A 13,834-nucleotide genomic window follows, 5' to 3' on the forward strand; every position below is an offset into this window, starting at 1 on the left:
TGGGAAGGAGCTTGTTTTGGTGGTACATTCAAAGGTTTTTTTAGTCGTGCAACAGACAACTCAGATTGGCCAGATAGTCTAGCTAGCTGTCTGGATTTATCCTGCAGACACCTGAGGAGCAGTTAACCATAGTCCTCATTAATCCACCAGAGTTTATTTCAACCCAAAGGAAGCATCCTGCCGAAAAGAGTGAAATCCGGAGGAATTTCCGGCTGCAACGGAGCAATCCCTGAAGTGAAACGTCAAGGATATAGACTATCCAACATGTCACTGAGAGCAGAGCAGTGTCCTTCTCCTCTCTCGCCTTGTGCACCCAGGCAGAGTTACTACAGTGATGGAAATCTGCGTCGCAGGTCCTTTTCATAATGTAAGCCTATTTGAAACTAACAAAAAACGTAATAGGCCCATTTAAATGAGCAATAGTCTTGGTGACATACAGTAATAGCCTGAATGCAGAATGTTAGCAGTTCTGCAGTTTGGCTGATTGTTGACTCCTCCTGTGAGGTTAATTATTGTTCCAATAAAGTAGAATTAGTTATAAAGGGGCTGGCAGGTTATCTCACATCCCGTTCGCTGTTCAGGTTGCTACTTCAGGCTGCGGCCAACAGTAACGCTACACATCGCGGATAAAATTGTTCGTAAAAGTCGTATTTTTTGGGGGATAATGACATGGCTGGATTGCTAGCTTGTCTTGTTGTTCACCATACTGTCAAATAATTTTTACTGATTGCCAACTGTACACAATGTTATTGACTTTGGGTCTTGCTAGCATAGCCTTCTTCTGGCTCATAGCTAAGCTGAAGGGTTCTACGAGCTGAGCGGACTATAAATATCTCCCGTTGCTAAGGGTGGCAAGTCGCATCTAAGGTCCTTCCTTTTTCCTGGAGGAGTGAACAACGTTTGCATTGCATAAGCACCTTATAGGATGGGAATGATTGTTCCAGGTATTAGTCCAACCCTCAGGCGTAACCAAGGAAACAGAGTTATTGTTTGGAAAAACTTTAGATTTCGATTGTAAAACAAATTAAAATATAAACTAATGTTTTAAAAATATGTTACTTGGCAACTGACCATGGTATAAGCGGGTTAATGCCCTTCGAGGTGTCCATTGTCAGGTATTAATGAACTTCAGACGGTTCACACCCAAGGGGGTAAGCGTCTGTCAACAACTCGTAGATCCTATGGCGCCATTTTGATGCTAACAAGCACTCACCCGCCATTAGCATTCCATTGACTGCCATTCATTTTGACGTCACTTTGACAGCGAATAACTTTACATCTGAAGCGTTTAAAGACTTTATTTGTCCATTGTTTATTTCTAAAGAAACATGACAATGTATAAAAGGCTCCATTACCTTGTACCTCACGTTATGGCTCCGTAGCAGGCGTTTTTGTAAAAATAGGCTAACGATTGTGTCATAACCAAGCGACTTACTGTCGCATAGTAGAGGAATTACAACTTACAACTTTCAGACAGGTTGCTCACCTCACTTTTACGTTGTCTCTCTCAGTTGGAGGCTGCGCATTAACGCTCAGCACTCACCGGAAAAGTGCTTCTAATATCCTTCACTGGTCTCTGTCCAGAGCAACGGGATCTGTTGGTCCAGTTTATATACTGTCTATGTTCACGCCTCTCCGTTGTCCATTAATACCTGACAATGGACACCTCTTTGGGCATTAACCCTTACATAATGAGTAACGTAACTAATTACTTTTGATACTAAGTAATAAGTAAACTTAATATTATTACTTGTTTAAGGAGTAATAAGTAAAGAGTAACATATTACACTTCCTGAGAAACTTGCCCAGTGATGCTCCCCGTCAGGACGGTCTTGATGATGCAGGAGTAGAAATTGCTCAGTATTTGAGGGGATACCCGGAGTTTCCTCAGTCATCTGATGTCAAACGGTCTCTGCTTTGCCTTTGGGATGTCACGGTGGCTGAGCACTGGCGCCTCCCAGCATCTTCTCCCCGTGTTTGCGTGGGTTTACTCCCACCACCAAAATAAAAATGGGACACCTATCTCCTTTATACAAGATTATTTCCACATTATAACCATGACACATAGTTCTTCCAAAATACGAACAGTTAAAATTGTGATGATGAAATAACAGACATGTTATGTTTGTAATGATTTATTCAATTATTTAACAATATGTTTATTCTTTGTATGCTCATACATTTATTTCCTTGTCGTGTCTTGTTTAGTTAGTATTGGCCGTTTTGGAGTTCTTTAAAGGGAAATTCCGTGTTTCTTTTTTAACCTGGTCCCTATTTTCCTATGCATAGGTGTCTAAGTGACTAATGGAACAACAATCTATGAAATTGGTCCAGTATTGAGTGAGAACGCTGTAAACCAGGATGCAATGTAACCCTATAGGACAAATGTTCACCGTCAGTTAGGGTCCACTAAAAGTTCTGTTTTTGCCACTGACAGGCTCTGATTATTATACTATTATTATTAAGTGTCTGACAACATTATGGAAAGGATCCCTACAGAGATAGACCTTTTTGTTAAAGAGTAAGATCTCTTTAGTTTAACATGAAACAGTCCCAAAATCACCATCACCAAACCCACCAGACTCCATGTAAATAAACAGTACTTTTAGCATGTATAGAGCCAGCATATTTCCACATGTAAATGGGTGAATTAAGGGTTTATTTCAACCAAACCAGAAAGGTGATTGTTGGAACAGTGGAAAGAGAAACCAAGATGGCTTTTGATAGTTTTATTTAGTTTCTGTCGATTTTGAATGAAGTGTGTTTTACGATGATAAAAGTACAGATTATTTACATTGAGTCTGGTGGGTTTGGTGATGGTGATTTCAGGGCTGTTTCATGTTAAACAAAAAGGATCTTACTCTTTAACAAAAAGGTCTATCTCTGTAGGGATCCTTTCCATGATGTTGTCAGACACAGAATAATAATCTGAGCCTGTCAGCGGCAAAAACAGAACTTTTAGTGGACGCTAACTGACAGTGCACAATAGCCCAATAATTTACATTGTAGCTTGTTTCGCAGACTGCCGACTGCAGCGGTCTTGTTTAATTCTGGACCAACTTCAAAGATCATTGTTCCTATCAGTCACTTAAACACACCAGTTTGAAAAAAAACAAAGTTACCCTTTAACATACTCAGTGTGACAAGTACTCTTACCCCCAATAAAAAGCATATATTTCTAATGCACACGTATCACCACAGCAGGGTTTAGTTCACATCAAGCATAATGTCCTGGATCAGACAGAGACACACATGCAGTGTCTACTTATTGCCTGGGTTTAAAGGGGACTCAAGCCAACAGCCTACAGTTACTCCCAGGGACCACAGCAGTCTCTGCAGCTCTGCAAACATGGCTCGTAAATGTTGCAAATCTGGATTTTAACAGTATATAGTTCAGTATATGAATTTGCTATGTCATTTGTAAGTTCAATGTAGTTTCAATATCAGTATGGTGACAAAAATACAGGATGCAAACCACTTTATTTCCACCTGCTCTCCTCTTCCACCCCTCACAGATAGACAGACCAGTAGACCACATTGAAGAAGAGGAAGGTGAAGGGGAACAGGGCTCTTGCATAGAGGTCGATGCGTTTGGCAGCAGCAGGTATGACAGGTTTGGGTGGCGCTGGTTTCTTTTTGGCTTTGGTCTGGGATTTGAGGGCCCCTGACACTTCAACTGGTTTACCGTAACAGTCAAAGTTGGAAAGTTCAAAGTCTCGAGGTAAAGATCCCACGATGCTGAAGTCATGGGAGCGAAGATCCGACTTGGAGGTGCAAACTTTCTTACAGCGAGTTTCTACCACCTGGTAAAAGACAGAGAGTGACTGAGTATTGTCACTCATAGTGTTAGCTGTAAAGAGTCATCATAAGGTTCAGGCTTGTCTTACAGCTTCCAGCTCTTGCTGGGGCACTAGTTCAATGCGATTCTTACTCTTTTACTCGTTCCTCACAACTCTCACAAAAAAGCTCCAGATTAATCAAACTAAGCTTTTTATGTGTTTTTTTTTATAATACATGTAATTTACTCCGAAGGATGCTTGTGATGATTACTACAAATAATATAAGTGAATATAATATATTCATTCACACTGCTGGTCCATTTACCTGCAGAGTGTTGACATGTATGGGTGTTCCACCAGTCCCATTCACTGTGTTGTTAGTTTTATTTGAAGTTTTATTCTTTCCCTCTTTCTCTTGCAAAGCTTTCTCTTTCGTGGCCATTTTGGCTTTCTCCTCCTCAATCAGTTTGGGACTGTTCAGCATCACCTACAGAGAAAGATTGAGGGAAAGAGAGAGAGAGAGAGATAGATAGAGAGCGAGAGAGAGAGAGAGAGAGAGAGAGAGAGAGAGAGAGAGAGAAGTCAAGGGAGCAAAGATCAGAGAGAGTTCCATGAGAAGCAGCTGCATCAAAATGAGCTCCTGATTTGGTCCTTTTTTGTTACGTTTGTTACGTTTTTGTTTTTGAAAATGAGACAAACTCTCAAATATCTACACTGAAAACTCAACTATACCTTGAGGAAGAAAAAGAAACATCAGGAGGAGGAAAAAAACCACAAAGGAAAACAACTGAAAAAAACCACCAACTGTCAACTGCCACCATCAGGATGAACAAGAAAACATCTCAAATCTAGACCCATTTTTCTACAAAGTGAGTGAATACGTAACTGTGCTAAGTATTTTATATTTTTATTTTAAAACTCTTATTTTTTTAAAGAAATATTTTGAGCAGAAGCTAAACTCTAACCGAGGAGCAGAGTAACGTCGCCTTCCTACTGGCACTTGAAATCAGCTCCGATACAGCTGTGAAACGACCGGAAGTCATTCATTTCCTATGGAGATTTGCAGACCGCATGCGAATGGGGTCCGAACAAGTATGGTGCGGAAAAAATCGTGTCAGTTGGTCCTTCGGATGCGTTCAAAAAATGTAACTCTTGTGACAGGCTACGGACAGTTCCTATCCAACAATTCCAGCGGAAGTTAGCGTTGCTATGGTACTGATAAACAAACCTGCTAATGCTAATTGGTTAGCTAGCAACAGCCATCGAACTATTGACATTATACCGCTATATCACCTTTAACCGACCTGACATGTCAACGTCCTGGGCAACTTTTCTCCATGCAGCAGCCTTTCTATTTATATCTCTATAACCCTCATCAGAGAGGTCATAGAGAATTGTACATTCAGACACTTATCAGTTTTTCTAGTCTGTCCACCATTTTTGTGAGTCGCTTCCAACCAGTGTCGGCGCTATGGTGGGGCATTCGAGGGCCGTGCCCCCCCTAGCGGTCATTGATGCCCCTCCTAACACAGGACACGACGTGGCAAAAAAAATATCCCTTTTAGTTATTATTTTAATATTAAATGTGAAAACTGTAACTTAAATTAAATAAAATGAAATTAACGGGGAGAATGCATCATTTTAGTTGTGCACGCATAGCAGTTTACTAGGCTTGGTCAATGCTCATCCATTGGTCGCTGAGTAAACGTGTTTTACTCAGTGGCCCTCGAATGCCCCACCATAGGATTCTGTGCGCTGCAGCTCAACTTGAGCTGTAGTGGTTTTTGTTTTGAATTGAAAGAATAGAGCTAACAGTTTGTCCATCCACATAGGCGGTTAGCCTAACTATCAAGACAAAAATGGATTTACGAAAATGGCTTAGACCACCTCCTCCTCTTCAGCATTTTCCAGCAGCAGACTTTGACAATCCAGCCACCACTACCAGTACAGCCACAGTCTCTGAAAGATGTGAGAGCCGACCTTGCCCTTCGGCTAATGCTATTGCTAGCTTCAGACAACCGCCAACGGACATAACGGACCAGCACAGCGGTTGATGATCTGGGGACTGACAAGCCTGTTCAAATTGTGTTAAAACAGTATCCTGTAACTGTTTAACTGACTTGTGAAACACAATTCACAAATGAATGCAGAGTGATTTGTATCCGCAAATGTGTATCTGTGTCTGTGCATCTAATTTGTAACTGCCGTTTGTGGTCAGAAGATATTCGTGTCTCTGGTGATGATTCCAACAGTCTCCAGTAGATGGGGGTAATGCAACTCTTATGGATTCCAACTGCTGTTAAAATAAATGAAAGCTGTGAAGAAGCCTACACCATTCGCAAAATCTACTTGATTTTCCTTTGGGTGAGTTGATATTATTAGGACTTTGTCGTCAGTTTTCAGCATCATTGTTGTAGTGCATTTACAATTCGCTTTGTGTTGTTATGGCGGCAGTGACAGTTTGCTACTTTTTAGAGTGTGCTAACCATAGCTATCTATGGTTAGCACACTCTAAAATATATCTATATCTTATATTCTATATCTAATATATATGGGCTTGCTTGGTCTTTGTATGGCAGTCTGAAATATTAAGTTATGTTAGTGTTGCTATTATTTAGTATATTTGATCATATTATGTTTTATGTTTCACATTTACTCCCGTTTATTCATTGCTGGTAACAGGGTAGCCAAAGTGTGTGCTGGTTGGTATGTTATAGCTGACGTGACAGTTAATAAGCAGTATGATAGAGTTAGTCGGTCAGTTGGATTGTAGTTGTGAGCGGCACCTTTTCTTCAGAGTATGCGTAAATCATAATAGTAAGTATATCTGATGCATCGTGATATTGTATTTCTTTGTTAAACCAACTGTTATTTCTGCTATTTGATATGGATGAGAGTGAGGGGTTGCTACGCTACGCGACCATTGTGCTAATCATATCCACGAACGTACATGCTAGTTTCGAGCTTCAGCTCACCCAACTCGGTACGTCGGGTCTAAACATGTAACATCGTATTTAAACATGTTTATACTTTTACTACTTGTTGTTAGGATTGTTCAGTACTTTGTGGTTGAGTAAAATAATAAGTAAGTGGTGTTAAATAATGTTTTCTGTACCGCTACCGAGGCTTATATAGCGGGGCTTTGCTAACTCGAATAGCATCCGTTCCGGGGTTTTCAAAATAAAAGCATCCAGCCATTTTGTTAGTTGGAGGCTTTAAAGATAACATCATAGATAACAGGAAGTGTTGTGTACGTTGGGAGAATATGTCTGAGAATCCCTTAATAAGCGTTTGAATCCTTTTCTCTGCTTACATTATTGGAGTTTGAGATATATAGCCATATTCCGACTATTGTTTATATTATGTTTGGTAATGAATATTACTGCTTAAGGCGGAATGAGTACTTACAGTATGTTTCCTTTATTCATTTGTATTATGTTTATCTCTTTATAGGAACCACACACACTCAAACTCAAACAAGAAAGAGGAAGAAATAAACAGAATAAGAACCATCTCTCAGCTCTTCATTTCATCCTCTGGAATATTTGTCCTTAAGTGGTGTTCTGGCCGACATACCTGAGTGAACCTGGTGATAAACCCAGAACTAGCACCTAGACTGAGCGTCTACCCATTATCTTCACTACACTCCTTTATTCAAGACTAAATGTATGTGCAGTTGTACACCGTGATAAAAAATGATAGCCTAGTTCAATCTTACACTGAATCTGCTGTGTTTTACTGATCTAACTGAGCACTGATGAGGTGTACTTGGACCCACCAGACTCTCCTCTAAGTATGAGAAACCATCAGGAGGAAGTTATTGCTCGACAGGTGTCATACTTCTCAACTGCTCAGTAACTAAAGTATCAACTGCTACTGTAAGGACTGTACTGTGTCCATAGACATTGATCAGGCTGTGTGAAAGGGACTCTTGTTTCACAAAGTAACTAATAGATTTTCACTTGAAGTTTTTATCTGTCCATTATATTGATGCTGTGAAATGTTTTTCAAGCTGCAGATTAGATTTAATACTATTAGATTATACAAAATACTTTCGTTTTATTAATATTGTCATCTGTCAAAACAATAAAGTTTAACTGTTAAATGTTTTGTGTTGCTTACTGTCACTATTACCTGTCTTAAAGGATTACATTTTTATAGTCAGGATGTTAAATGGACTTGGTGTTTGACCCTTCTACATACACGGCCATTAAAAAACAAAAAAACGAATGGTTATTTGATTTTCGTTTTAAAATACAAAATTTTAAATATATATATGAAATTATATGAAATAGAAAATAAAAATCAAAGCATGTTTTACATTTTCACATTCCCTTTTGAAAAAGAAAAGGAATAAACACCTTGTATTTCAATTTTGTATTTTAAAACAAAAATCAAATAACCATTTGTTTTTTGTTTTTTAACTAACCTGTTCATGAAATGAAAATCGAATGACCAAAAGCAAAAGATACACTGACTGCGTTTCAGTCAGCTCCGCATATCATGTGTTTCATGTAAATGCTTGGAAAACAAATTATTGATGACTCGCCGATTCCATTCTACAAAGGCAAAGTAGGAGACTAGTCTTTATATTCTTGTCTCTGTTCCAAATCACATTTATTGCAGCCTATGTTAAAGAGCCCTCTCACCAATCTGAGTTTTAAAATGGTCAGTAGTAGGAACCGGATAACCACAAACTCCTATAGCCTCGTCTTTGTTGCTTTCATGATTTCCTTTTAAAAGTTTCTTATATTAAAAAGGAGATACACAATGTCAAGCCAGCTGAAATCTGCAACTCTCTTTGTCTCTTTCCTGCGCGCGGTGCGTTCCCAATTAAGTGGAGTAAGTAAAGTTAGATCTGCTACGTGGTGTCATGATATGGAAATTAACAACAACAAGCCGAAATTTGCTAATGAAATAATAATTAATAATAATAAAGAAAAACGTATTTCGTTTTTGATCAATATTTCTGCTGTGTTGGACTATGTCACCACTACGTTAAAATATTTCTCAAACGGCAGTGCCCCCCCAACGATGACCCAATGCCCCTCCAATAGATCTGCTCTGGCGCCGACTCTGCTTCCACCGCTTTTCAACGGTGTAGTACGATGTCCACTGTGGGCGTATTACGTATACGGAGCTGATTTCAAGTGCCAGTGGTAAGGCGGCGTAAGTCAGCCAACAGCAGCAGAACATAGCAACCGTTGCTAAGCTCAGAATGCCCCAACTGCCAGTCAGTGCTGAGAACATTCTCTAGCCGCCAAAGGCCAGAAGTGATACCAGCAGAAAACAATACAAACAAAAAGTATTGATGGAAGACCATTACAAACATGGTGATGTGAGACATATCATCCTTTTCACCCAACTGCCAAGTGCGTGGCACTCAGCCACCTGCTCACACTACATGTTGTTCAAAAGAGAAGGGATCTGCAATGGGTGGAAAGTCAAAATTAAAGACAAAGAAGAGCCCGACACTGTTGCCATCACAGTCAACATCTACAAAAATAGGACAGTTATGGTACAAGGTGACCTAAGACAGTTTGAGAAAGATTTTCAGACTATAAAAGAAAAAGCACAGAGAGAGAAGACAACGATGAGTGAAACCATCCAGGAAAGCCAAGCTGACACCGCCCCCTCAAGCGGCACCACATCGGAAGCTCCAGAAAGAGAAAATGACCCTCCCAGTTCAGATCAAGCTCAGATATAAAACACAATGACCCTCCTTAAAGAACAGTTTACACAACTGGAAATAGAGCTGGTCCATCTAAGGGAACAGGTGAACAGACAACAACCAGAGTACACCACGCCAGGGAAGCTGCTCTCCACCAGGCTCAGAGAGCAGCACAACAACTTGGAAATAGAGCTAAAAAGTGTTCAACAAGAAAGAGACCATCTGAAGCAGTGGCGGCTTGTCAATAGAGGGTGCTGGGGCGCCGCCCCCATCAAAATTCCAGAAATATAAATGTATACAAAAATGATATAAAAATAAAATTAAAATAAAAAATTAAAATATTTTACTCATACGATGTGCAGGCTGGTAGTAAGAGCCTCAGCACTGAATAAAAACTGGCTTTAATCGGTTAACTATTTTCTATGTTTAAATATGTTTCATGCAGTTTCATGAGCAGGGACGCTGGCCAAATGGATGTGTATGTGAGTCCTCAAACTTTCGGGCTGGCATTTGACCTGAAGCTGGTCTCTAATTGGTTTCTTGAAGATTCTCCTCGATACATGTTATTTTATCCAGTCTGATTGGTTCTCAACACCTGTCATTCAACTTTTGGCCCGGCCGCTACTGGAGAGAGAACGTGAACACAATAGTAGCGCCAGCAGGTAGCTCTTGTGTTGTGAAAACTAGCAGCGATAAACAAGGAGAGATTCTTGAAAGTGTGAAAGATAAGTTATACAACGCCGTGGAGCTGCCGACCCCGTCCAAACAGCGTGTGAATGAAATATTCCGGTGAGTTAGCTTAGCTGCTAGCTAACAGCAAATTAGCACTATCGGTGTTGTTAACCTTGAGAATTGTTTCTTGATTTGTGTTTTAAAACCAGTCGGAATTAGCTACTAACCTGATGAATTTACAAAGGGTATGGTTGGTTAATATTGAAATTGTTGTCATTGTACATTTAGGAAAATGTTAACTTAGCTGTTGGTTAGCTAATTCAGCTACAGACACGTATGTATTTAACGTCCTTTTGTTGTGACTGTGATGTTTTCTGTAAGCTAGTCAATTATGATGGACAAATAACATTAAGCTAAAATGTTTAAGCGAAATGTGGTTAAAATGTGTAGTATTTAAGAATATTTTGTGAGGAGAAACACAAGTGAACTATTACTATCGACAACTGAGCGATTATTCTGCACGTGTTGTGCAGGCTGGTTTTTTGGTGAGACTCTATTAGAGACAGAACTGTGCTGCTCAAGTCACCGTCGTCATACTGCCTCCTGGGTTTCATCTTCATCTTAATTAAAAAACTGAAAACAGCGCCATCTAAAGGCCGATTGACGCCATATTTGGCACATGGGGAACAAAGTTCTATGTTCTAAGTTTTATGTCCATAGCCGTTGGCAAGATACAAACGTTCCTGTTTCTACACCCACCTACAGGAAGTTGGTCCTACATAACTTACGCATTGTTCATCAAAATTCTCAACTCTCAAACTCTCAAAACAGCGCCATCTAATGGCCGATTGCCGCCAGGTTTGGCAGATGCTAAACAGCCCATGAGGAACAACGTGTTCAAGTTTCGGGGCAATCGGAGTAATTGTTTCCAAGATAACACAACTTCCTGTTTAGACAGTGCTGTAACTTGTGCTGACAACGCTCGAGTCCAATCACTACATAACTTTGTAGTTTTTGCCAGGTTTGACGTGTGCACATTTTTGTGAGTTTTCCAGCATGCTAAGCCCTTCAGAAATGTGAGTGACGTCGCGGAATAATAATCCTTACAAAATACAATAGGTTCCTTCGCACTTTCGTGCTCGGGCCCTAACTAGAACTGCAAGCAGTTATGACGGGGTCCAAGCCTCCCGGCTCCAGTCGCCCCTGACAACCCGGGGAGTGTGCGAAAGTGGGACCCAAAGCGTAGCGGTGGGGAGGCAAACGTCAGGAAATATCGAGAGGTGTGAGCCGCAAGGTCTGCGGTACATTGCCATTGCAAATATCCCAGAACCCTAAAGGATTTTTGACAACCTCTGGTCCGTCTGGTTTTATTTTCTATAAAAGCTTGTGTGATAGGGAAGGCAAGAGAGAGTCTAGCACTAGGACCCAGGCAAAGGGGCAGAGTCTATAAATAGGGGAGGGAAGCTCACCTGGATTTTTCTTGATGCAGTCAGACACACCTGAGAGAGCAGCTGAGGCCAGCCTTTGTTTGGTGCTTGATTGGAATCTTCATGGTGGTGAGGGTCAGAAGCTTGGAGTGATTGTTTAAGCACATCAGCTAAAGCACAGATTCCAGTCACCTGCCTGTCTTCAACTGGGGGAGGGGAATGTGCTTCTAAGTCAAGCAAGACGTAATTGGGAGAGCCAACCACTGTTTTTCCCACTTATGTTAGATTTATTGCGCTCCCACTAAGTCATTGAATGGGCCATATCTCGTGTTTCTGGCTGTATTGAAGGGGGGAACTGAAGGGTGGAGTAACCATTTTGCATGGGTGTTTTGTGTAAATTTGGGGCAACTTAGTGTGCTGTGTGCAGTTAAATGCAGTGTTATTTAATGGGATTTGATTTGTTGCCTCGGTTTGGTTATAACTTATTTTGGTGCTCAACTCTACACCAGTTTCCCTGGTAATGCAGTCTAGTTCTGAATCGTGTGTTTTCTTTTTGTTTTGTTCTGATGTAATATAAATAAAATGTATATTTCTACACCTGGTATAGCAGCCTCTGGTCCCAGTTCATTCTGGCACTTGTGTATGAACTAGCGTTGGTGTTGTCGGCAGGATATTTACAGAGACTGCTTACTGGCTGTTATTTTTTGTGTGTGTGTGTGTGTGTGTGTGTATTTTTATTTTTTTTTGTCGTTTTTGGCCCAAGGTTGTATAGTGATAGGCATAGCAAGGTGTAGTGGGAAAAACAGTGGTGGCAGCTGCAATCAAGACCAACAAAGGATCAGCTTAAACAATTTCAAACCTCAACAGTGAACATTGTCCTGTGGTATGGAGGACATTCAAGCCATCATGGATTAGGTACGGCAGCTTCAGGCTGAAAATGAACAATTGAAGTCACAGGTGGCAAACCAAAGTACTGTTTCACCTCAAGCAGGGCCGTCTAATGAGCCTGCTGTTTCCACTGCAGCAAGTGTCAGTATGCCGATCTTCACTGCTGCTCCAGCACAGACTCAATTTGTGTATGTTCCAAGAGAGCGAAAATGTTCAAAATTTTCTGGTAAAATGTCTGTCAATTTGATAACTGTTGAAAAATGGATTGAAGAGGCTCGCAGGTGCTTTGCAGTTAGACAAATGTCCCAAGCTGAACAGATTATTTTTGTGTATGATCATCTAGACGGGGGTGCGAAAGCAGAGCTTGATTTTCATAATCTGACAGACAGAGATAATCCAGAGAAGATATTTACCATACTTACTGAAAACTTTAGTTGCTCCCAGTCTTACGTTGCTGCACAGCTTCAGTTCTTTCAGCATAGTCAGAGGGAAGGTGAATCTCTTAGAGACTATTCTCATGCTCTAAAGTCACTTATAGATGTGGTCCTTTGTAAAACAGCTGGTGGCATTTCTAATTCTGACCAGATTTTGCGTGATCAGTTTACAGAACATGTACATGATGATATACTGCGTAGGGAGCTGAAACAGAGCATCAGTCAAACTCCCACTATGTCATTTACTTTGCTCTGTAATATTGCCATCAGGTGGGCAGAAGAAGGAAGAAACAGGGGGTAGGCAAAGGGCTCGTGCTTTTTCCTGTAAGACATACACTAATCCAGAAGATAGGGATGTAGCTGAGACTAATGCTATGTCTGTCCAACCACATGGCGATTTAGCTGAGCTTAAAGAGTGTCTTAGGAAACAGCAGGCACAGCTTGATGTCATTATGAAACACATAGGAATCTCAAATACCACCCCACATGCACAGACTTCACAAAGAGAGGGAGACTCAAAACCATATCATTTTCAAGCAGATGGTAAACCAATTTGTATGCGATGTAGTAAGGTAGGACACATACCACGATTCTGTAGGGTTCAGATACAGTCTGCCGCAGGTCTCACCAAAAGCTCAAGACATCAAGCAACAGTACAAGCAAACAATGCTGTAGCCACTTCAGTTTGGCCGTAGGAAAACTAGCGCCCTCTGGTGTGGGGAGCCAGACACCAGGAGGGGGACTCTCAGGCTCAAGGGACCAGGATGAACGTCCACCTGAACTGATAGGGGAATGTCCAACAATGGAAGTGAATATGGGAGGTTTCACAGTGCCTTGTTTACTGGACACTGGCTCCATGGTCTCCACTATTACAGAAGATTTCTTTGTTGAACACTTTCAGCCAAAAGGTGAAGATAAGTTGAAACAGTGCAACTGGTTGCAGTTGAAGGCTGCAAATGGATT

At 40.8% G+C, this 13,834-nt stretch overlaps 1 protein-coding gene across 1 annotated transcript in view; it reads right to left on the bottom strand.

Annotated features, from left to right (window-relative positions):
• Positions 1-3,509: 3,509 nt before the first annotated feature.
• Positions 3,510-13,834, bottom strand: part of LOC144528994 (glycine receptor subunit beta-like) — a 79,859-nt gene continuing 69,534 nt past the window's right edge. The window contains exons 9-10 of the mRNA XM_078267907.1: positions 4,105-4,266; positions 3,510-3,803 (exon numbers count right to left, since the gene is read on the bottom strand). Of these exons, the coding sequence (XP_078124033.1) occupies positions 3,510-3,803; positions 4,105-4,266 (456 nt within the window). The remainder of the gene's footprint in view (positions 3,804-4,104; positions 4,267-13,834) is intronic.

This window comes from Sander vitreus, chromosome 2 (assembly GCF_031162955.1).
Source record: "Sander vitreus isolate 19-12246 chromosome 2, sanVit1, whole genome shotgun sequence".
NCBI classification, from domain to species: Eukaryota; Metazoa; Chordata; class Actinopteri; order Perciformes; family Percidae; genus Sander; species Sander vitreus.